A 25,414-nucleotide genomic window follows, 5' to 3' on the forward strand; every position below is an offset into this window, starting at 1 on the left:
AGCGAGCCAGACACCTAACGTTAGCTAGCTAGCTAACAGTAAGCTTTAACTTGCAATGAAAACAACCTGACAAAATTAGAAACGCATAATGTCTGAAACTGTAGCTAGACTCTTACCCGTATACATGGATGAACACTTCATGGCAGACTGCAACCCCTTTTATTGAATAAGACGTCCTGTGTCATTTCCGTTTTTGTTTGTATAGCTTGCTTGGCCCGTTGTGTCAAGTCACCCTGGTTCACATGGTCTGATTCATTTTCAGAGTCTGAGAGAGCCAGCATGGGAAGCTTGTCCTCCAGAAAGTAGTCCATCACAACCTTTTCCCACTACCTTTGTTCGATAGCGCTTGATAAATTCAGGGCAGGAATGTTATTGAGAGCCATAGCAACACTTTTGCCGTTCTCCATGGCTAAAGTTATATCTTTAGAAATAATTATCTACTGACAACAAGCAGCTCATTTTATAGACAGAAGATGTTACACGGCAGACCAATACGTCCAGCACATCAGCCAATCATGGTTAGCGGGACGGTTCCTGTCTTTTTATGTGGCTAAACCAACTTGCCTTGTAATATAACAACTTTATTGGTATTTACAGATGGTTTGATATTAACCTCTATGGTATTGGTGTGTCGTCGCCTCTTCGCTGTTGAGACTGGTGTTTTGCGGCTACTATTTAATGAAGCTGCCAGTTGTGAGGCATCTCTTTCTCAAACTAGAATGTACTTGTCCTCTTGCTCAGTTGTGCACCGGGACCTCCCAGTCCTCTTGCTATTCTAGTTTGCGCTGTTCTGTAAAGAGAGTAGTACCTAGCCTTGTACGAGATATTCAGTTTCTTGGAAATTTCTCGCATGGAATAGCCTTCATTTCGCAGAACAAGAATAGACTGACGAGTTTCAGAAGATAGGCCTTTGTTTCTGCCCATTTTGAGCCTGTAATCGAACCCACAAATGCTGACGCTCCAGATGCTCAACTAGTCCAAAGAAGGCCAGTTTTATTGCTTATTTTATTCAAAATTGCAAAAGGGTTTTCTAATGATCAATTGGCCTTTTTAAAATGATAAACTTGGATTAGCTCACACAATGTGCCAATGGAACACAGGGGTGGTGGTTGCTGATAGTGGGCCTCTGTACGCCTATGTAGATACTCCATTAAAAATCTGCCGTTTCCAGCTCCAATAGTAATTTACAACATTAACAATGTCTACACTAGAGGTCAACCGATTATGATTTTTTTCAACACCGATACCGATTATTGGAGGACCAAAAAAGCCAATATGGATTAATCGGCCAATTTTTTTTATTTATTTTTTTTAATTATTTTTTTTAAAAACAAACAAAAAACCAAATGTATTTGTAATAATGACAATTACAACAATACTGAATGAACACTTATTTTAACTTCATATAATACATCAATAAAATCAATTTAGCCTCAAATAAATAATGAAACATGTTCAATTTGGTTTAAATAATGCAAAAACTTAGTGTTGGAGAAGAAAGTAAAAGTGCAATATTTGCCATGTAAGAAAGCTAACTTAAGTTCCTTGCTCAGAACATGGGAACATATGAAAGCTGGTGGTTCCTTTTAACATGAGTCTTCAATATTCCCAGGTAAGAAGTTTTAGGTTGTAGTTAATATAGGACTACTTCCCTCTATACCAATTGTATTTCATTAACCTTTGACTATTGGATGTTCTTATAGGCACTTTAGTATTGCCAGTGTAACAGTATAGCTTCCGTCCCTCTCCTCGCTCCTCCCTGGGCTCGAACCAGCAACACAACGACAACAGCCACTACATCGAAGCGTTACCCATGCAGAGCAAGGGAAACAACCACCCCAAAGCTCAGAGCGAGTGAAGTTTGAAACGCTATTAGCGTGCGCTAACTAGCCAGTAATTTCACTTCGGTCACACCAGCCTCATCTTGGGAGTTGATAGGTTTGAAGTCATAAACACCGCAATGCTTGACGCACAACGAAGAGCTGCTGGCAAAACGCACGAAAGTGCTGTTTGAATGAATGTTTATGCGCCTGCTTCTGCCTTCCACCGCTCAGTCAGATACTTAGATACTTGTATGCTTGTATGCTCAGTCAGATTATATGCAACACAGGACACGCTAGATAATATCTAGTAATGTCATCAACCATGTGTAGTTAACTAGTGATTATGATTGATTGTTTTTTTATAAGAAGTTTAATGCTAGATAGCAACTTACCTTGGCTTACTGCATTTGCGTAACAGGCAGTCTCCTTGTCGAGTGCAACGAGAGAGAGGCAGGTCGTTATTGAGTTGGACTAGTTAACTGTAAGGTTGCAAGATTGGATCCCCCGAGGTGAAAATCTGTCTTTCTGCCCCTGAACGAGGCAGTTAACCTGCCGGTTCCTAGGCCGTCATTGAAAAGAAGAATTTGTTCTTAACTGACTTGCCTAGTTAAATAAAAGGTGTAAAAAAAAAAATAGAAGAAAAAAAATGGCACATCGGCGCCCAAAAATACCGATTTCCGATTGTTATGAAAACTTGTAATCGGCCATTCCGATTAATCGGTTGTCTACACTGTGTTTCTGATCAACTTGATGTTATTTTGATGGACAAGAAATGTGCTTTTCTTTCAAAAATCATCGACATTTCTAAGTGACCCCAAACTTTTGAACGGTTGTGTGTGTGTGTGTGTGTGTGTGTATACATACATTTGAAGATGGAATATTTACATACACCTTAGCCAAATACATTTAGACTCAGTTTTTCACAATTCCTGACATTTAATCCTAGTAAAAATTCCCTGTTTTAGGTCAGTTAGGATCACCACTTTATTTTAAGAATGTGAAATGTCAGAATAATAGTAGAGAATTATAAATTTCTGCTTTTCTTACATCACATTCCCATTCCCATCACGTTTTTCTTTCATCATAGTCAGGTTTGTAGGCCTCCTTGCTCGTACACACTTTTTCAGTTCTGCACACAAATGTTCTATAGGATTGAGGTCAGGGCTTTGTGATGGCTACTCCAATACCTTGACTTTGTTGTCCTTAAGCCATTTTGCCACAACTTTGGAAGCATGCTTGGGGTCATTGTCCATTTGGAAGACCCATTTGCGACCAAGCTTTAACTTCCTGACAGATGTCTTGAGATGTTGCTTCAATATATCCACATAATGTTCCTTCCTCATGATGCCATCTATTTTGTGAAGTGCACCAGTCCCTCCTGCAGCAAAGCACCCCCACAACATGATGCTGCCACACCCATGCTTTCTGGTTGGGATGGTGTCAGATTATGTCAACATAGGACTCGTTTTACTGTGGCAAAAGATACTTTTGTACCTGTTGCCTCCAGCATCATCACAAGGTCCTTGGCTGTTCTGGGATTGATTTGCAGTTTTCGCACTGAAGTATGTTCATCTCTAGGAGATAGAACACGTCTCCTTCCTGAGCGTTATGACGTCTGCGTGGTGCCATGGTGTTAATACTTGCATACTATTGTTTGTACAGTTGAACGTGATACCTTCAGGCGTTTGGAAATGTATCCCAAGGATGAACCAGACTTGTGGAGGTCTACAAGTTTTTTTTTCGGAGGTCTTTGCTGATTACTTTAGATTTTCCCATGATGTCAAGCAAAGAGGCATCGAGTTTGAAGTTAGGCCTTCCACAGTTTGAAGTTGGGCCTTCCAATACATCCACAGGAACACCTCCAATTGACTCAAATTGTATCAATTAGCCTATCCAAAGGTTCTAAAGCCATTACATAATTTTCTGGAATTTTCCTAGCTGTTTTAAAGGCACAGTCAATTTCGTGTATGTAAACCTCTGACCCACTGGAATTGTGATTACAGTGAAATAATCAGTCTGTAAACTATTGTTGGACAAATTACTTGTCATACACAAAGAAATGTTCTAACCGACTTGCCAAAACTGTAGTTTGTTGACAAGAAAGTTGTGGAGTGGTTGAAAACGAGTTTTAATGACTCCAGCATATGTGTAAGTAAACTTCCGACTTCAACTGTACACACTTCAGTTTAAAAAAAATATACCGTTATTATTCCCCACAAACCCTACCACCCCTCCCCCAATTGGAGTCAACTAATAAACAATAACACTTAGGCTTCTACCTTCATATTATACACATTTTACAGACATAATCTATTTTACAATAGTGATATTGTTTGTTTTTAGTCCTTTATTTCTGACTCCATCCATTCTCTTTGTAACTGTACTATTTAAAAATTTCTGAACCTATATACATTTTACAGACCCGTATGTTTTACATTGGTTATCTTGTTTTATTAGTCCCACCCTTCAGCTCCATTCAACCCCTCCCATCTATCTTTTAACATCATCCATTTACCATATATTTTTTAATGGTTAAAACATGATAATAATGGTCCTGCTGAGTATATCAAAAAAAGTTTGGTATACTTCCACTGGTATGCCATCCAGCCCTGGAGTTTTCCCTGCCTTAAAGGCTTTAATTGCATCAAGAAGTTCCTCCTCTGTAATTTGGCCTTCACATGAGTCTTTCTGTACAGATGTTAATTTTAAATTATTAATAGGGGAAAAAATCCATTCAATTCGCTTCGGTTAGTGGAGATGGAGACTGAAACGAAAACATATTCTTAAAGTACTTCCTCTTTCAAAATATAATTTGGTGACTCATGCATGACTCCATTTGTAACAAGTTTCAATACATTTTCTTTGGTAGCATTTATATGTTTAAGATTGAGAGAGAATTTGGTGCATTTTCCCCCATATTCCATCCAGTTCACTTTATTTGATTAATATATTACACTATCTTTCTTGAATAAGTTCCTCCATGTCTAACTGTACTGTTAGTCCTTCAATTTCCTTTTGTTGGACTCTCTTGATCTAAATTGCTTTTGTTTTATAGATGAGTGCTGAATTGCATGGCCTCTAAAGGTACATTTTAAAAGTGTCCCATACAATAAGGGGATCTGCTGTACCTATGTTATGTCGGAAAAACGTTGTTTATAACTAGGACAGAATAATATATAACTAAGTTATCATCCAGTAGACTTTGATTTAAATTTCCAAATATCCTCGCCCACGTGGAAATTCTGTAAGTGTAATATATATGCCGATTATGTGATGATCCGACCACATTCTGTCCACTATCACCACTTAAACTTTTGGTGCAAGAGAGAATGACATAAGAAAGTAATGAAGACGTCTAGCTTGATTAAGCTTCTTAGACTTGCTTTCATTCAGAATCACATCTATAACTCACATTTCTATGTGAATTTGGTTGGGTTTCCCAAAAGGTTACATATTGCAGCTTTCAAAAACACAAAATACCATTAAATATGTCATCACACTATTTTTCACATATTTGACAGTATGTGGTATTTTAGCTATATTGCCAAGCCTTAATTGGCCCTGTGCACCCGGGGACATGCCACTGTCTGCATAGAGGGGGGCTTGCTTAACTGTCTTTGAGCTTTTTGGGAGAGGGTGGGCTCACCAGAAGCACGCCACCTTATAGTCATTCTGATGTAGGCAACATGACGGTTTAAACATCTACAGTTTTAATAAAGAAAATAAAAAGATGACTATGATATGTGGTGTTACCTGATGTTGCCTAACTTTAGTTGAATGTATTGCTCTAGATAAATGTCTGCATTTATGTCATTTAGCAATGTTCAAATGTGATGATGTGCTTATTTTTTTATGTATCCAAAACCTGTAACCTTACCATGATGCAACTCTGGTCAGGTATGGACAGGTAGGGATACAGTTGTAATGGTAGATGTGGTGTTTGATATCTTGTTTTTGTTTCACTGCGTCCACTCATGAGCCCTGTGTGTGTTTTAGACTCTAAATGGCTGCGAGGAAGTCTGATACCCACAACAATGGTGAGTGTGTGTCTCTTTCTGCCTCTTCATTTTCTCCATCCGTCTGCTCATTTTGGTGTAATTTTCATTCAGGCCGCCTTCTCAAACTGTTTTTCCAGGACCCATTAGCTACCTTGATGACGTTCCCTTCAAAATCAACGATAAGTTCCGCTGCCCTGCCAAAGTGGGGCTTCCCGTTGGCATCTCCCTGCCTGACTGTGACACTCTGCTCGCCAATCTGCAGGTAAGTCTTCTGACTTTGACGCTGTTTCATCAAGGGTTTCAATGACTGGGATGCTTGGAATCGCACCCTCTTTATATTAGTCTGGGATCCTTAACGTTAAGAAAAATACGTAACCAAAACACTTAAATTACGCAATATAAAAAACAATTACGCAATATTTTTTTTTTTACACAATATTAAAAATAAAAATAAAATCAGTGTAGTTCACAAAACATTATTTTCTGTGTTATAGCCTAACTAGACGAAAGGCTATAAAGGCCTGGGGAAAGTTGGGTAATTGAAAGGTAGACTCAGCCATATGATGTAGATGCAGAAAGCAAACAGCATAGACCTAGTGGGACAATTTTCGTTACAAGTAAGAGCATTGAAGCGCGAGGCTCAACTTCTCCGCTGTTTTGGTGCTACCGCACTGAACAGCGTGATGAAAACCCATGCACATGCCCAGATACTGTGTGTGAGTGTGTGAGAGCGAAGTCTTCCATCTCACTCATCAAAATATTGTAGCCTATTCATTGATGATAACCTGCTTTATTGAAGTTCCTAGACATTGCAAGCCAAGACATTGTGAGATACAGCATTCTATTGCGAAATGCAGCTTTCATTGCAGATCGGCCTAGTGCACAGTTCTGACTGTCTGCCTGGTGGCCGACCTGCCTATTCTGTGCCCCTCCCCTTTCTCTCCGTCCCTTGCTAGTTCGCTATGAAAGATGCAAGTGTTTTTGTGATCGGAAGTACCACAACTAATTAGTCTCCTCCGTTTTCAAAAACACTTAATCTTAGGAATCTTGACACTCAGATGGGAGTCGACATTGGTAGTCAACGTGCAAGGAGTAGAGGAATCAATTATTTTGGAGTTGATGCTCCACCACTTACAGTGGGGCAAAAAAGTATTTACTCAGCCACCAATTGTGCAAGTTCTCCCACTTAAAAAGATGAGAGGCCTGTAATTTTCATCATAGGTACACTTCAACTATGACAGACAAAATGATGGGGGAAAAATCCAGAAAATCACATTGTAGGATTTTTAATGAATTTATTTGCAAATTATGGTGGAAAATACATTTTTGTTATTGACCAAATACTTATCTCAATACTTTGTTATATACCCTTTGTTGGCAATGACAGAGGTCAAATGTTTTCTGTAAGTCTTCACAAGGTTTTCACACACTGTTGCTGGTATTTTGGCCCATTCCTCCATGCAGAGGTGAGCAGCGATGTTTTGGGGCTGTTGCTGGGCAACACAGACTTTCAACTCCCTCCAAAGATTTTCTATGGGGTTGAGATCTGGAGACTGGCTAGGCCACTCCAGGACCTTGAAATGCTTCTTACGAAGCGACTCCTTCGTTGCCTGGGCGGTGTGTTTGGGATCATTGTCATGCTGAAAGACCCAGCCACGTTTCATCTTCAATGCCCTTGCTGATGGAAGGAGGTTTTCACTCAAAATCTCACGATACATGGCCCCATTCATTCTTTCCTTTACACGGATCAGTCGTCCTGGTCCCTTTGCAGAAAAACAGCCCCAAAGCATGATGTTTCCACCCCCATGCTTCACAGTAGGTATGGTGTTCTTTGGATGCAACTCAGCATTCTTTGTCCTCCAAACACGACGAGTTGAGTTTTTACCAAAAAGTTATATTTTGGTTTCATCTGACCATATGACATTCTCCCAATCTTCTTCTGGATCATCCAAATGCTCTCTAGCAAACTTCAGACGGGCCTGGACATGTACTGGCTTAAGCAGGGGGACACGTCTGGCGCTGCAGGATTTGAGTCCCTGGTGGCGTAGTGTGTTACTGATGGTAGGCTTTGTTACTTTGGTCCCAACTCTCTGCAGGTCATTCACTAGGTCCCCCCGTGTGATCATTTTGACCCCACGGGGTGAGATCTTGCATGGAGCCCCAGATCGAGGGAGATTATCAGTGGTCTTGTATGTCTTCCATTTCCTAATAATTGCTCCCACATTTGATTTCTTCAAACCAAGCTGCTTACCTATTGCAGATTCAGTCTTCCCAGCCTGGTGCAGGTCTACAATTTTGTTTCTGGTGTCCTTTGACAGCTCTTTGGTCTTGGCCATAGTGGAGTTTGGAGTGTGACTGTTTGAGGTTGTGATCAGGTGTCTTTTATACTGATAACAAGTTCAAACAGGTGCCATTAATATAGGTAACGAGTGGAGGACAGAGCAGCCTCTTAAAGAAGAAGTTACAGGTCTGTGAGAGCCAGAAATCTTGCTTGTTTGTAGGTGACCAAATACTTATTTTCCACCATAATTTGCAAATTCATAGAAAATCCTACAGTGTGATTTTCTGTTTGTTTTTTCTCATTTTGTTTGTCATAGTTGAAGTGTACCTATGATGAAAATTACAGGCCTCATCTTTTTAAGTGGGAGACTAAATACCTTTTTGCCCCACTGTATGTCATTGTTGTTAACAGCTGAAAAATGGCAGAGAAAGGCAAGAGGGTGGATCAGCTTTAATATTGCATGTAGATTGTGGCTTCTATCAATGTAGTTGTCTGCATCATTTCCAATCCATTTTTATTTAATTTTTTTCTCCTAACCCAACCCTAGAGTAAACTAATGGACAATAACACTAAGGCTTCAACTTCCAGCTTATACAGTTGAAGTCGGTAGTTTATTTACACTTTAGCCAAATACATTTAAACTAAGTTTTTCACTATTCCTGACATTTATCCTAGTAAAAATTCTCTGTCTTAGGTCAATTAGGATCACCACTTTATTTTAAGAATGTGAAATGTCAGAATAATAGTAGAGAATGATATATTTCAGCTTTTATTTCTTTCATCACATTCCCAGTGGGTCAGAAGTTTACATACACTCAATTAGTATTTGGTAGCATTGGCTTTAAATTGTTTAACTTGGGTCAAATGTTTTGAGTAGCCTTCCACAAGCTTCCCAGAATAAGTTGGGTGAATTTGGGCCCATTCCTCCTGACCGAGCTGGTGTAATTGAGTCAGGTTTGTAGGCCTCCTTGCACGCACACCCTTTTTCAGTAATGCACACAGATGTTCTATAGGATTGAGGTGAGGGCTTTGTGATGTCCACTCCAATACCTTGACTTTGTCCTTAAAGCCATTTTGCCACAACTTTGGAAGTATGCTTGGGGTCATTGTCCATTTGGAAGGCCCATTTGCGACCAAGCTTTAACTTCCTGTCTGATGGCTTGAGATGTTGCTTCAATATATCCACATAATTTTCCTTCCTCATGATGCCATTTATTTTGTGAAGTGCACCAGTCCCTCCTGCAGCAAAGCACCCCCACAACATGATGCTGCCACACCCGTGCTTTCTGGTTGGGATGGTGTCATATTATGTCAACATAGGACTCGTTTTACTGTGGCAAAAGATACTTTTGTACCTGTTGCCTCCAGCATCATCACAAGGCACCAGTGCACCAGTCCCTCATGCAGCAAAGCACCTCCACAACATGACCGTGCTTCCCCGGTTGGGATGGTGTTCTTCGGCTTGCAAGCTTCCCCCTTTTCCTCCAAACATAATGATGGTCATTATGGCCAAACCGTTCTATTTTTGTTTCATCAAACCAGAGGACATTTTTCCAAAAAGTACGATCTTTGTCCCCGTGTGCAGTTGCAATCCGTAGTCTGGCTTTTGTGTGGCAGACTTGGAGCAGTGGCTTCTTTCTTGCTGAGCGGCCTTTCAGGTTATGTCGATATAGGACTCATTTTACTGTGGATATATATATACTTTTGTACCTGTTTCCTCCAGCATCTTCACAAGGTCCTTTGCTGCTGTTCTGGGATTGATTTTCACTTTTCGCACTAAAGTACGTTCATCTCTAGGAGACAGAACGCGTCTCCATCCTGAGCGGTATGATGGCTGTGTGGTCCCATAGGGTAAATACTTGCATACTATTGTTTGTACAGATGAACGTAGTACCTTCAGGTGTTTGGAAATTGCTCCCAAGGGTAAACCAGATTTGTGGAGGTCTTGGCTGATTTTTTGGGGGGATTGTCCCATGATGTCAAGCAGAGGCACTGAGTTTGAAGGTATGCCTTGAAATCCATCCACAGGTACACCTCCAATTGATTCAAATGACGTCAATTAGCCTATCAGAAGCTTCTAAAGCCATGACATAATTTTCTGGAATTTTCCAAGCTGTGTAAAGGCACTGTCAATTTAGTATATGTAAACTTCTGACCCCCTGGAATTGTGATACAGTGAATTATAAGGTAAATAATCTGTCTGTAAACAATTTTTGGAAAAATGACTTGTGTCATGCACAAAGTAGATGCCCTAACTGACTTGCCAAAACTATAGTTTGTTAACAAGAAATTTGTGGAGTGGTTGTAAAACGAGTTTTAGTGACTCCAACCTAAGACCTAAGTGTATGTAAACTTCCGACTTCAACTGTACATACTATATACATTTTATGGACACAGTATCTTTTACAATAGTTATCGTTTTGTTTGTTTTTAGTTCCATCCTTCAGCTACCTTCAACCCCTCCCATCTATCTCTGAACCCCATCCAGTTTTAAATTTGCCATATATTTTTCAATTATGCTGTGGTGTTTCACAAAAGTTCTGAACCTTTTCTTTTCTCATAGTTTCTACATATTGTAAATTAAAGAAACATTTCTAAGAGTATTATTAATCAATTGACTGACTTTTCAGATCACGCAGCAGTACTTTTGAGAAGTTAAATGAGAAAGAAATGCTAACTTTGTGAGGTGGAATTGAGGTACGGTAATGCTAGTACTGTTGCAATGCTTAACCATCTGAAAGGGATGCACCGTGAGACCCAAACCATTGCTGACAGCAGTGCAGCTGCATTGTGAATTCTATTGTTTTAACAGAAAACCGATAAACAAATGGCAGTTTAAACATGAAGACATTTTCACACTTGTCACATCCCGAGTGTGTATTAGGGGGGCACCTCTAATTGTTAAAATGTCAATGTTGGCATTGAGAAATGGGTCTTGGTCCAGTCCATCCCATTGTTTTTTGGGGCATTTATTCAAGGTAGTGTGTCATTTAAACCAGGGTTACATCAATCATGTGAATAATGTGCACATAGGTCTCATTCATGAGGAGTATCTCATAACCATAGGGTGTAAAAAGTACTCAATTGTCATACTTGAGTAAAAGTAAAGAACTTTATAAAAAATGACTCGAGTGAAGGTCACCCAGTAAACTACTATTTGAGTAAAAGTATTTGGTTTTAAATATACTTATGTATCAAAAGTAAATGGAATTGCTAAAATGTATTTAAGTATCAAAAGTAAAAGACTAAACCATTTCAAATTCCTTATATTAAGCAAACCAGACGGCACAAATTTGACAGATAGCCAGGGGCACACTCCAACACTCAGACATAATTTACAAACTAAGCATTTGTGTTTGGTGAGTCCGCCAGATCAGAGGCAGTAGATGACCAGGGATGTTCTCTTGATAAGTGTGTGAATTGGACCATTTTCCTGTCAAAATGTAACAAGTACTTTTGTGTGTCAGGGAAAATCTATGGAGTAAAAAGTACATTGTTTTCTTTAGGATTGTAGTGAAGTAGAAGTTCGCAAAAATATAAATAGTAAAGCACAGATACCCCAATAATTACTTAAGTAGTACTTTAAAGTATCTTTACTAAAGTATTTTACACCACTGCTCATGACTTGACCAGATTCAGCTGGATTGATTAATCCCATGTCTGCTGCTGCTCACTAACTAGTCCCGGCGGTTCTCTCTTCCCTCTTCTCTGGGCACTGCAGTATGATTTCTCCCTGGAGAGGCGGAGCGTGCGCTGGGGGGCGGAGCTGGCTGAGGCCCGGGCTGCAGAGGTGGCCAGGGCGGAGCTAGAGAGCAGGGAGCACTCGCCCCCTGCCCAGGACCCTGACGGGGGATCGGCCTGCGGGGGGAAGAGACCATGCCCTGCCGAGGAGCAGGACGCTCTCCCGCCCGCAATGAACCCGCTGATGGCCAGCTTGCGCCACAATGCTATTCTCACCCCTCTGCCTGCACCAGCCAGGCAGACCGCTCCCAGCATCCCGACCCCACAGTACCTTAACCTGGCTGACTTTGAGCGCGAGGAGGACCCCTTCGACAAGCTGGAGCTCAAGACACTGGACGATAGGGAGGAGCTGCGCAACATCCTCCAGAGCCAGCCCCAGCCACAGACTCCATCCCCGCCTGAGGCACCCCAACTCAGGCCAGCATCTCGAGGCAGCACCCCTCCACCCCAGCTCCCCGCCACCAGCCTTCCAGCCAAAACGGTCTTTGCCCACAAAGCCAACGGGCTTGTGGTGCTACAGGACATGGACAGGGCCGGGGATCTGGCTCGGGGACAGACAATGGACCCTGACCGGCCCTGCAACATCCGCTCGCTGACCTTCCCCAAGCTGTCAGACCCCGGGGACTCAACCTTTGACTCCTACTGTCTGGCCCCTGTACCACGTAGCCTACCCAACGGCAGCCCGCCGGCACCCCAGCAGAAGAGAGAGGAGCCACCCAGTCATACCCAACAAACCCAAAATGGGGCACCAAAGCAGGTGAGCTTTGCACACGCACACACATGCCTTGCTTAGTTTCAATTACTGAGTGTTTTGCTTAATTCTCTGAAACTTCTCAAAGGCTTTGAGGTTTTGTGGACAAGAGGAAGATGTATATATATTTTTTACCCTTATACAGATATGACTCTACAAAAACTCTCTCCCTCTATAGATAAATGCAGGTCCTCCCCCTCTCCCGTGCAGCGGGGCACTGCTCAGCCTGTCCCCCAGTGAACGGCAATGTGTGGAGACCATAGTGTCCATGGGCTACTCTTACGAAGGGGTCCTGCGGGCCATGCAGAGGCGAGGCCAGAACGTGGAGCAGGTGCGCCCCTCCGATCTCCCTCCTCCAGGCCACAGCAGCCTAAGCCCATTTCTCCATAGAGATCTATTATAAAGAAATGTTCTATTTGATTCTGAAGTCACGCAATCACTGCCCATTGCCCCCATGGTTGACTCTGAAATCATCAGGTGCCTGCGTTATGTGATTGTGTGTGTTCACAACATGTGGCTTTAGAAGTCCACCAGGCAACAAAATGGGGATGGTGGTTGTGAATAAATCTATTTGAATTTACGTAGCATTTTTTGTCTCGACACCATCCACCACCTTGGTTTAATGCCACCCTCAACACTATGATGGCATCAGACACAACAGACATGTTAGGGGCTTGTTAATGGTGAATAAACATTAGCTAACGATGTAGTGATATGCAGTGGATGTTTATGGTAGTTTTCCTGCTAGCTTTATTTGGATACCCATCTTCAAGCATCACTCGAGTACAATATTGTGGATTTAGCTATCCCTCTAATCAACAAAGAATATTAAGGGACAGAAAATTACTGGGGTGGGGGCAGTAGTCCAAAATAGGGGAGGGTTGAGTTTATATATTGAGGCATGGAGGATAGTGCTTTTATTTCATGGTTTACCTTCCCCCTTTTGCAGGGTTGACTTTTCTGCACGCTAACTACACCACAGTTCAATGTAGTCTACCAGTCTAATGGTTTATCCTGCCCTCTATCCACCATTCATAGTGACAATTGTGTAGGTGGATCGTTTGTCCAGATCTGCAACAGGCTAACTAGAAATCATACTACACACAAAATCATTAAAAGCTGCACCAATTTGCAATATAAATTGAAAACATGAGACAGACAGTTCAAAAAGCTCCCCCATTGATAATATTTTTTTGGGGGAAATAAAAGTATGTAGACTGGCCTACAACACCACAATGCAGTGAATATTTGCATTGTTGTATTCAAGTGAGTACAAAATTATACTCTTGGCTGTAAACGGAAATTAAATTGCATTTTAATATCGGAATGGCACATTAGCAGGCCAGTCTGGCAGTTAATTTTTTAAAATTCTGATACTGAGATCTGCTGTGTGTTGCAGCTGATTATTCTCCCAAGTCAACCTATAATAATGTGGCCACATATGCTCTCAGCATGCCCAATTATTCAGGAAAGCTCAACTCACTCTCTGTTCTGTGTCCTGCGATCCAAGCGGCTATTCCTCGCACACCTAGAACCTAACGCTTCAATATAGCCTAAATGATGTATTTTTAATGTTTAAAATGTATACCTTTTATGTGTCATAAACACAACCAGTCACAATGTTTGTATCTGATTAGGCTATTTCAAAGGTCTGCTGTAGGCTATCTGTGCACATTCGTCCAAAATATAATTCTAGCAGCCAAACTGTGCACCTGTCATGCCATTTGATGAATGAAAAGGGACCTCTGTTACAATTTTCTAGCCAAACCTTCAGTACTGGATACAAGGTAGGGAGGGATGTATTTTCTGTCTGTAGAGATTAACGTAATCTATTTGATTGTGGTGTTGGGAAAAAAAACTCTTAACTATGATGTTGAAGCACCCGAAATCGGTATGCTTAGCTTATTGGTTGTGTAGTGCATTGGCACAGACACCTGTTGGTGGAAAATGTGTTGCATAGATGTTATATAAATATAGCATCAATAGGTTAAAAAATAAAAAGATTTTCCCCCCTAGCTGATCATTGTCTGCAGCCGGTCCTGATCGTAGTTTAATGACAGGCAGGGAGAGTGAGCTTGTCTGGTGATTGGCGAACCTGCAACTTTCTGGCCCGTAGCCCTGCGACTGTGCCACAAAAGTATGCTGAAAAAGCAAAGTCGATATCCGCGTTTTATAAACACAGGGTCACTACAATTATTGTTATTTGTGGTCAAACATGTTGAGGTAATTTAGTGAAGGGGGAGAATGTGCACTTTTTTTTCGTGATGTGAAAATATATATATTTTTTAAATTATGTTTGGGAGGTTGTTTAAATTTATTTTTACCTGGAGTTATGATGGCTAGGTGGGACAAGCACGTTTCAGTCACATACAGTGCCTTCAGAAAGTATTCATACCCCTTGATTTATTCCACATTTTGTTGTGTTACAGCCTGAATTCAAAATGGATTAAAGATGCACTATGCAGAAATCGCTCCGCCATTTCCTGGTTGCTAAAAATGCTAATAGTTTGCCTAATTTCGGTTTGTGACAAAAACAGTAAGTATAGTGTAGAAAATAATTGTACAGTCTAAACCGGTGTGAAATATTTTCCTTAACCAAAAATATTGTATTTTCAGCTGTTTGGACCTGATGTTCAAGACCGGAAGTGAAAGATGCAAAAACAAAACTTAAAAACAGGAAGCATAGCGCACATGCAACAGATCTACTGCTTCTTAGACATGAGGATAACAGATGCGAATCAAATCCATTTTTTATTGGTCACATATTTAGCAGATGTTATTGCGGGTGTAGCCAAATACTTTCCGGCTGTAATAAAATAGCACAAAAAAACGTGTTTGAGCTAATAATTTAAACAATAACACCCATTATTATCTATCGTGTTGCCTAGTCACTACATACCTACCTTTTTTATGTACATAGTGCCTTTAGAAAGTATTCATACTCCTTGACTTATTCCACATTTTGTTACAGCCTGAATTCCAAATGGCTTAAAAGGATTCACACACATTACCCCATAATGACAGTGCAAATGTGTTTTGGGGATTTTTTTGCAAGTGTATTGAAAATGAAATACAGATATCTAATTGACATAAGTATTCACATCTCTGAGTCAATACTTTGAAGAAGCATCTTTGGTGGTGATAACCACTTTGAGTCGTCTTGGGTATAGCTATTACATTAGTTAGCAAGTTACCTAGTCAATCCGGCTATGGGGAGAGTCAAGTCCAGCAGTTTTACTCACTGCAGGGGATTCAAGTAGATACCTCTTCAATTGAAAAAGCATCTGTCAGCTGTGAGAAGCGGAAAGAACTTGACTATTCCAAAGCAACTAGCCTTGACAACATTCCTGACAGATTTAAGGGATGCTACGGTAATTATCTCACCCCCTGAGTAACTCACATTTTGTATATCTGTCTATTGAACTTGGGATTTTTCCCAGTGAACTAAAACTTGCAAGGGTCATTCTTCTGTATGAAAAAGGGAGTAAGTTAGGCCGATTTAGTTTCTATGATCCGTCTCAATCCTGTGTATTTTATTGAAGTTCATGGAAAAGATTGAGCAGATTGAGTCATATTTCCTTACAATACCTACTATATGAGCTCCAATCTGGCTTCAGGAAATCCCATTCCACCGACACTTGCCTACTATACAGTGCATTCGGAAAGTATTCAGACACCTTGACTTTTTCCACGTTTTTCTACATTACAACCTTATTCTGAAAAATATATATTTTTTTAAATCATGCTACACACAACACCACATAACGACAAAGCGAAAACAGGTTTTTTAGAAATATTTGAAAATGTTTTAAAAAAACAACCTTATTTACATAATTATTCAGACCCTTTCAGAGCCAAAGGAATTGTCCGTAGAGCTCCGAGACAGGATTGTGTTGCGGCACAGACCTGGGGAAGGGTAGCAAAAATGTTCAACTGCATTGAAGGTCCCCAAGAACGCAGTGCCTCCATCATTCTTAAATGGAAGAAGTTTGGAATCACCAAGACTTGTCCAAGAGCTGGCCACCCAGCCAAACTGAGCAATTGGGGGAGAAGGGCCTTGGTCAGGGAGGTGACCAAGAACCCGATGGTCACTTTGACAGAGCTCCTCTGGAGAATTTTCCAGAAGGCCTTTATGGCCAGAAGGAAGCCACTCCTCAGTAAAATGCATATAACAGACCACTTGGAGTTTGCCAAAAGGCAGGTAAAGACTCTCAGACCATGATCAACAAGATTCTCTGGTCTGATGAAACCAAGATTGAACTCTTTGGCCTGAATGCCAAGCGTCCCGTCTGGAGGAAACCAAGCACCATCCCTACGGTGAAGCATGATGGTGGCAGCGTCATGCTGTGGGGACTGGGAGACTAGTCAGGATTGAGGGAAAGATGAACAGAGCAAAGTACAGAGATCCTTGATGAAAACCTGCTCCAGGGGGCCCAGGACCTCGGATTGGGGCGATGGTTCCAACAGTACAACGACCCTAAGCACAAAGCCAAGACAACGCGGGAGTGGCTTCGGGACAAGTATCTGAATGTCCTTGAGTGGCCCAGCTAGAGCTCAGACTTGAACCCGATCTAACATCTCTGCAGAGACCTGAAAATAGGTGTGCAGCGACTCTTCCCATCCAACCTGACAGAGATTGAGAGGATCTGCAGAGAAGAATGGTAGAAACTCCCCAAATACAGGTGTCCAAAGCTTGTAGCGTCATACCCAAGAAGACTCGAGGCTGTAATCGCTGCCAAAGGTTCTTCAACGAAGTACAGAATAATAGGTATGAATGCTTAAGCAAATGTGATTTAAGTTTTACCTTTTAATACATTTGCAAACATTTCTAAAAACCTGTTTTTGCTTTGTCATTATGGGGTATTGTGTGTAGATTGAGGGGAATAAAAACATATATTTTAGGTTAAGGCTGTAATGTAACAATGTGGAAAAGGTCGAGGGGTCTGAATTCTGTCTGAATGCAATGTATCTGACTGACCACACCTGGAGGGAAATGTTGTGGTATGATTATTGTAGATCTATGTTTCTGATAGGAAGAAAACAGATGGTGGATATGGATGGGACCCTGTCTAAACCCAAAAATCTTGAACTGCGGTGTGCCGGAAGGGAGTGTGCTGGGTCCAGTTCTGTTGAATATAAATGATCTGAAAACTGCTTGAACATGTGACCTTTTCCCCTATGCAGATGATTCTGCACTGTTTGACAAAAATATGGTTGAGGAAGCCCTGAGTGGTTAACTTCTGAATGTCAGTAAATGGCTATATTACCATACGCTGTCACTTATTGGACCCATCTTGTATGGGTCCAAGGTGAAACTGAGGGAATCCCCTGACTTTAAGGGAAGAAGGGGTAGTAGGTGACCATAGTAGTCACAGCAAAATAGGCAGTTAATTATCTTGGATGTGTGCTAAATAACTTCTTGTGCCATGCTGTCCCCTATCAGATGGTTATCTCCAAAGTGAACCATAAAATTAGGTTTCTGGCAAGAACCTCGAAATATCTGGATAAGAATGTAATGGTGGCATTGGCAGTGGATCTTGTTCAGTGCCACTAAAACTATGCATGCTCTTTCTGGTACAATAGTGCCCCCAAGATAATTAAAAATAAACTGCAGACATCTCCGATCAAATTAGTCAGGATTATTCTTAAACTTCCAGCACATACTCTTGACCATTCCCACTTTGAATGCCTCAGATGGCACAAAGTGGAGGAGAGAGTCTCTCAAATTAAATTGTCTTGTACTTAAGATTGTCCACAGAATGGTACCTATAACTACTTTATCTTGGGTTGGGATAACGGTAACTATTCCACTAAAAGGAGTGAAACTGACGTTCTTTTTACATTTGAATAATGGTATGGGGAATTCAACTTTTTATACTCTGCTGTCCTTTTTTCGGAATAGTCTTCCAAAGAATTTGAGATGTATAACCCCCATATGCACTTTCAAGTACACTGAAGAAATTGCTAAATAGTAGCATGTCTCAAAAGTGAGTCATATGATTTATAGTGCGTGGGTGAGAAAAATGCCTGGGATAAAAAATTAAATAAAAAGTGTACCCCTTGTGGTCCCGAGGACAGAGTATGGGAAACCCTGCAATAGCATGATGCTGCCACCACCATGCTTCATAATAGGGATGGTGTTAGACGGGTGATGAGCTGTGCCTGGTTTTGTCCAGACATAGCGCTTTGCATTTAGGCCAAAGAGTAAAATGTTGGTCTCATCAGACCACAATCCTTTGCCTTATGCTCAGTCTTCCACGTGCCTTTTTGCAAACTCCAGGCGTGCTGTCATATGACTTCTTCTCAGGAGTGGCCACTCCCATAAAGCCCAGATTGGTGAAGTGCTGTGGAGACTATCGTTCTTCTGGCAGGTTCTCACATGTCAGCCAAGGAACTCTGTAGTTCTGTCAGTGGCCAAGGTCCTCCTTGCACGGTTTCTCAGTTTGGTCGGAAGGCCAGCTCTTGGCAGAGTCTGGGTAGTTCCATATTTTTTTCCCATTTCCAAATGGAGACCACTAAAACTTTCAACACTCAATTGTTTTATACCCTTCCTCAAATATGCCTCATCACAATTATATCTCAAATATGTATGGACTTGGTATAGTTTCTGCTCTGACATGCACTGTCAAATGTGGGACCTTAAATAGACAGGTGTTTCTTTCTAAATCATGTCCAAAGAATTGAATTGGCCACAGGTGGATTCTAATCAAGTTGTAGTGACTCAAGGATCATCAAAGGAAATTGGATGCACCTGAGCTCAATTTGGAGCGTCATAGCAAAGGGGTTTGAATACTTATTTAAATTACATTTCTGTATTTCATTTTCACTAATTTAGCAAACATTTCTCAATATGTTTTCACTTTGTCATTACGGGATATTGTGTGTGTAGATGGGTGAGGGGGAAAAAATCTATTTTGATATTTAGGCATTAAAAAAACAATGTGAAATTAGTCAAGGGGTGTGAATACTTTCTGAAGGCACTGTATCTTAGAAATATTATAACTTTGTTCTGTGCTTCTCTGAGCATGCACTTCGTAGCCTATAGGCTATGGATAATTTGATTGAGACCACACTAAATAGCCTATAGGCGCACTTGTATTGCGCACCCAGCGGCGAATCAGAGATGAGGGGTGGCATCAGGCACACATCTATATAGCCTAATAAGCAACTAATTCTAAAACAGAAATTTCATCAATTACAAAATACAAGACCCTCCCCCATTTTCCTTCAGGTAACCATTCTGTAAATGTCGATTCAGTCCCTTAGCTAGCAGATAACGTCTGGGCTTACACAGGAAGCCCACACCTAAAGAGCAACAATATCTGTCATCCTGTGACCCAGGTGCTGGAGTACCTGTTTACTCACGCGCGTCTTTGTGAGCGGGGATTTGATCCTAGTGCCATAGAGGAGTGCTTAGATATGTTCCAGAACTCTGAAGAGAAGGTGAGTCCACCCACAGTCTCTCTCTCTCTCTCACTCACTCACTCACACACACACACACACACACACAGAGAGAGATGTGCATGTTTATACAGATGCACTCAACATGCAGAAACAAAGATGCTAATAGCCAGCTATCAACTCTTATCTGTGATGTGTTTGAACACAAATGTCGAGTGGCCTAAGGTTGGATTCACTTCCAGTTTTCCCTGAACTTGGATACACCAAGCATCTACTGCTCTCCTCCAACATTCTTCTGAAATGTTTTTAACAATCTTTGTTTATTTGATTTTTCAGTTAAATTGTACATAAACAGTCCATAACAAGAATTCCCAATTACAATGCATATTTTTCATGATTTCCTCAGGCCTTGGAGTTCCTATCGCTGATGACGCGGTTCTGTGAGATGGGCTTTGAGAAGGACACCATCAAGGAGGTGCTGCTGCTGCACAACAACGACCAGGACAAGGCTCTGGAGGACCTCATGTCCCATGCCTCAGCCAGTTGAGCCCCCCAACCGTCCACCCTCCAGCCCCAGGCTTGCTTCCTCCCAGTACCACCCGCCCCTCCACCCCTAAACACACACAGTCCCCATGCCCCAACCTAGTTACAGCACAGAGGGGAGAACTCCCACCCCACCCAATGTAGCTATGACGTCCGTTCATGACCCCACTCTGGCCCACTCACACACAGTGACTCCAAAAGAGAGACTCCAAGAAATATAGTGAACACATACACTTCCATAAGTGAGAAATAAGACCTTGTGTTCCTAGAGTGTGGGGCAGTGGGCAAATGTACACAAATGAACACCTGCGAATTGAGGGGGTTAGTTTATGCTGACCACATGCCCGTTTTACCTTGTCTGTCGATCACTGTGTGTGTGTGCGCCATGGTGGTTTGAAGGAGGCTTGAACTTCCCATAAGAGCATATAGAGGTGACCCGATGCTGGACAGCACTTTGGTGGTGTGCAGTGACTCTGTGGGTGGGACATGGGGGGGACAAAGGACCAATGGACCCAGAACTGTGAGGAACCACTAGCCAGGCTCTACTTTCTACAGATTAACAGTGAACACTGACACTCCCAGCTAACTAAGCTGCCATCATCTGCTATTTAGAGCAGGCCTACAAAATGGTGGAGGGGAGGGGATGCCAAGCGGCCCATGTGTGACTTACTGACCGACCGGCGGCAGAACCTAAAAACGCAAATAAATGCGCATCATTGCAGAACAGAGAACTGACTCCAAGAAGTGCCCTATTCCTGCAACTGGCTTTCACAGATCCCATATTTTCTATGCTGTTACTTTGCTTGTTCATTTGTCTCTGTTAGAAAGGACACACATTCATTTTATTTTTTTCTTGGTGTCCTTTTTTTTTGTTGAGATTCTCTTTCTTTGCTTTCTGTTTTAGGAAGTGCATTAACAGTAGTTAACTGTTCCTACTGCCTCCTGCACTGGAACAGACTGCAAGGCCAGTGGAGAAGAGATTGTCAATTATTTTGCAGGAAATATAAAACATGTCCAAATGCATACAAGCACCCAATGGCACAGAGATGTGACAAACTGCACAGACACACACACTAACATTAGATATTGACTTATTTAAAAAGTACAGTGATATTTATTAATAATGAGATCAATATGAAGAAAAAATTATAAGCAAGCAAAATTATGGTGCTTTGAAACAGTCCCTATTGGGGTCGGTAGACTGGACAGAGAGACGAGAGAAATTGAAATGCTAGTTTTAGGTTGTTCTGCAACCAAAACTTTTGTGCAATAGATGTTTTATGGGACAGATGGGCACCTTTTTCAGACCCAGTGGACTTTTGGCATCCCTGAGCAATGGGCAAATCCCAAAATGACGGATGGCCTTTGCTGGAGACACGCTCACTGGAGGAGGAAATTGGTAGAAGAAAATATTTGATTTTGTTGTTTGCGGTCATTACTCCCCTCATTTATTGGAGTTCGTGTTTCACTATCAACTATGAGTAGTGTTTGTCTGACTCGTCACACATTCATGCTGGTCTGAATGTGTTTTGCCTCCCCCATGTGTCATGCATAGGAATCTTCCAAGAACAGGTCAGAAGATTAAACATCTTACCAGTTAGATATGAACCAAATTCATTATGGTGATATTTTATGTTCTAATTGTACTTCATTGTAGCTATGTTTTCACCTTGCATCGACCCTTTTGACTACTGATCTGTGTGTATGAGTCTACAGGTATTTTTGAAGTGCCATGATGATGCTCTCCATTTCATGTGTGAATCTTGCACCGAAAAGTATCTCTGCCCTTTCCCAACCAAGCAGCCAGTCGATCCACGCTTCAAGATTACTTTTTGAAGATGACAAAAGATTTCTTTAAAATACAACAGTCTTGATCGTGCTCTGGTAATTAAGGGGAGATCTCTTTTATAGAATTCAACTGTCTCGATCTCCTCTGTTAATCATGGGGAGATCTCTTTAGAATGCATTCTTGATCTTCGGGTAATCAAGTGGATCTTGTGACATTATGAGATGGACTGAAAAGCAGTACATAGGAACGCGACTGAAAATTGGCACTTCGCTCAGAGGTTGTATCTAGTTCTGCCATCAAGACGTGAATGAACAATTGTTACAGGTTGACAAAAATCACGTCGGCCTATTATAAGAAGAATCTGGCATTGAGGACATATGTAGAGTTTGATCTTTCTATTGATTGTATGTTGCCAATACATATATGACTGTGTGTGCCCCTTAACCCAGAAGGATCCACTTGCCTGCAGATACTAAAACACCCCAGATCCCATTATGCGTTATTAGACTGTGAGCATAGCGTCTAAACGCCAGGCCACCTCCAGACTTTGCTCTGAACTAAAGGTGAACTTCAGCCTCCTGATAACTTGTACATTTCCTTTGAACACGACAGACTTCTTTGGGGAGGGGGGCACAAGAAGCCAAGCCACATAGAACACGTTGGTGGTTGAGAGAACAATAAGTGCTAGCCTTCTTTTTTTTTTTTCATTGTGGACATGATTGGGTCTAATCCTAACTTTTTTTTTTTACAGTTTTTTTTGTGAGTCACATGAGAGACTTGGGAAGGGCTGATCTGATATGACGATTCTGGAGTTTGATGTCTTAATGATATGTGGTGTTCCTGGTAGCTCCTGAAAGTTTTTATGTAAAGAAATAATAATAATCTGTAACCTCCTGAATCATTTGGCAGTTCTTCAATGTGATTAAACATGCACATCTTTTCAATGGTGTGGCTGTTACTATTGATAAGGTGTCTTGGTGTTTTTTATCAATTGTTATTGGAAAACAAATAATTAGATCAATTCTAGCTTTGGTATGTTTTTCACTTGGTTTGTACAGCAGCACAATGGTTTGGTAGCAATTGTTAAACACATCAACAACCATGCAAAGAGATGATTGTTCCCTGAGCATTGCGGGTAAAGGTGAGAAACTTCCATTGTTGTGGAGTGGTCGGGGGAAAAAAATAAATAATTGGTGCCTTTTATTTTTGCTGCCTGAGTCAAAGCAGATGGGCTGTTCTGTTCATATTATATTACTAACTTTGACATCAGAGCCTGACCAGTACTGTTATATGCCCACTTCCATTTTGGAACCCTTTGAAACTGCCAGTGTGAAAAATGCCTTTTTGTGTTCACACAGATCTCAAAGAGCTGTATAGGTGGAAGCAATATGATTGAAGCTCAGCTGCCTATTGAGGGGCTGCATAGAGCAATAACCACACTGCTTACCAGTGGTGGAAAAAGTACTCCGTTGCCTTACTTTAAAAAAGTAAAGATACCTTAATGGAAAAAAATACATAAATACTACTTGAGTAAAAGTATCTGGTTTAAAATGTACTTAAGTACAGTGGTGGAAAAAGTACTCCATTTTCATACTTGAGTAAAAATGCTATACATCAAATTCTTTGCATTAAGCAAACCAGATAGCACAATGTTCTTGTTTACTTTTTTTTTTAAGGACAGCCAGGCCAGGGGCAAACTCCAACACTCACACATTTACAAACGCAGTATTTGTGTTCAGTGAGTCTACCAGATCAGAGGCAGTAGGGGTGACAAAGCGTTATATTGATAGGTGCATAAATTGGACCATATTGCTGTTCTGCCTGAGCATTTTAAATGTAACAATTACTTTTGGGTGTCAGAGAAAAAGTGCAGGTTAGCGTTTTTCATCATGAATCTTGTTGTAGAGGCGGCTCTGCAGAGTGGTCACTATCTGTCACAGCCACAAAGTCATAAAATCTGAAAACCTTATCCACACTGCTAACCCTAACCTTAAATTAAGACCAAAAAGCACATTTTTTTGTTTTCCTGAATATTTACAATATAGCCAATTTTTGACATTGCAACTGGCCTATCTAAGGGGACATTTCTCAGTTCTGCCTCCAGGACAATACTCATGACAAATGTCAACCTGATGGAAAATGTATGGTAGTAAAAAGCATATATTTTCTTTAGGAATTTTGTGGAGTAAAAGTAAACAAAAATATAAATGGTAAAGCACACAACGACTTAAGTAGTACTGAAAAGTATGTTTACTTGGTTACTTTACACCACTGCTGCTTACACCTACTACTACTTAAGTAACCAGTCTTCTAGGACCTGTGAACACCACAAGTAGCCTGGCCTCAAATCTGTTTGTGCACTTGGCTGCAAACTCCAATGTTTGTCCATATGCTCTCGGAGCGTTCAGAGCGCACACTGGATGCTCTGGCGGAGGAGTAGGGTTGATTCGAGCTTTCTGACCTCAACGGCAGTCAAGCGCCCAAGCTAAACTTGCTAATGTTGGGTAGCTTGCTAGTTACTTTCAGACACAAATGAGAGAACACCTCACTCCGATCATTTTACTCAGCCTAGCAGAGTTAGCTATACTGTTTATCTCGAGGGTTAATAAGTAAATGTGTTAATGGCAACAACTTCAGTTTTTGAGCCAATGTTTACTGTCATAACAATTTGGTGCTAGGTTCGTAATTTCAATTATTCTGCGCTCTGGCACTCAAACTAGAGTGGTATACTACGATTGAAGCTAGATCTAATCCGGCTTTTATAAAGCTAGCTAGTTTGGGTAACCGCTAGTGGGTGCTATGGATCTCCACTTCTTGAGGAAAACTAGTCAAAACGCGTTGCAGTTGTGCATCTTGATGTTCTCTGCTGACTGCTCCGACATCTATTCCTTTGTAAATATATTCTGTTAATAGTTAACTAAACGTTTTTATTTTAACGTACTGGCTGCCTACTCCTCATCTTTCTTTGGATTACCTGCCATTTAGGGGCCTCCCACTTGCTTCTTCTGACATGTATAGTTAAAAAGTGTCTGTCTAGTGTTGACAATAATACTGCCAGAGCCAATAATACATGTTGGAAAAAAACTA

General features: G+C 41.2%; 1 protein-coding gene across 3 annotated transcripts in view; it reads left to right on the forward strand.

Moving 5' to 3' along the window:
* Positions 1 to 23,292, forward strand: part of ubap1 (ubiquitin associated protein 1) — a 43,708-nt gene extending 20,416 nt beyond the window's left edge. For 2 of the 3 annotated variants that reach the window (XM_036949996.1, XM_021568661.2), the window contains exons 2-7: positions 5,820 to 5,860; positions 5,959 to 6,083; positions 11,824 to 12,600; positions 12,773 to 12,925; positions 19,936 to 20,037; positions 20,402 to 23,292. In XM_036949996.1, coding sequence (XP_036805891.1) covers positions 5,827 to 5,860; positions 5,959 to 6,083; positions 11,824 to 12,600; positions 12,773 to 12,925; positions 19,936 to 20,037; positions 20,402 to 20,542 — 1,332 coding nt within the window. In that variant the 5' untranslated portion in view covers positions 5,820 to 5,826 and the 3' untranslated portion in view covers positions 20,543 to 23,292. Of the gene's footprint in view, positions 1 to 5,819; positions 5,861 to 5,958; positions 6,084 to 11,823; positions 12,601 to 12,772; positions 13,175 to 19,935; positions 20,038 to 20,401 lie in introns of those variants that run through there. The other variant, XM_021568662.2, reaches the window with a different exon arrangement.
* The last annotated feature ends 2,122 nt before the right edge of the window (positions 23,293 to 25,414 follow it).

Source organism: Oncorhynchus mykiss, chromosome 17, assembly GCF_013265735.2.
Source record: "Oncorhynchus mykiss isolate Arlee chromosome 17, USDA_OmykA_1.1, whole genome shotgun sequence".
Taxonomy (NCBI): domain Eukaryota; kingdom Metazoa; phylum Chordata; class Actinopteri; order Salmoniformes; family Salmonidae; genus Oncorhynchus; species Oncorhynchus mykiss.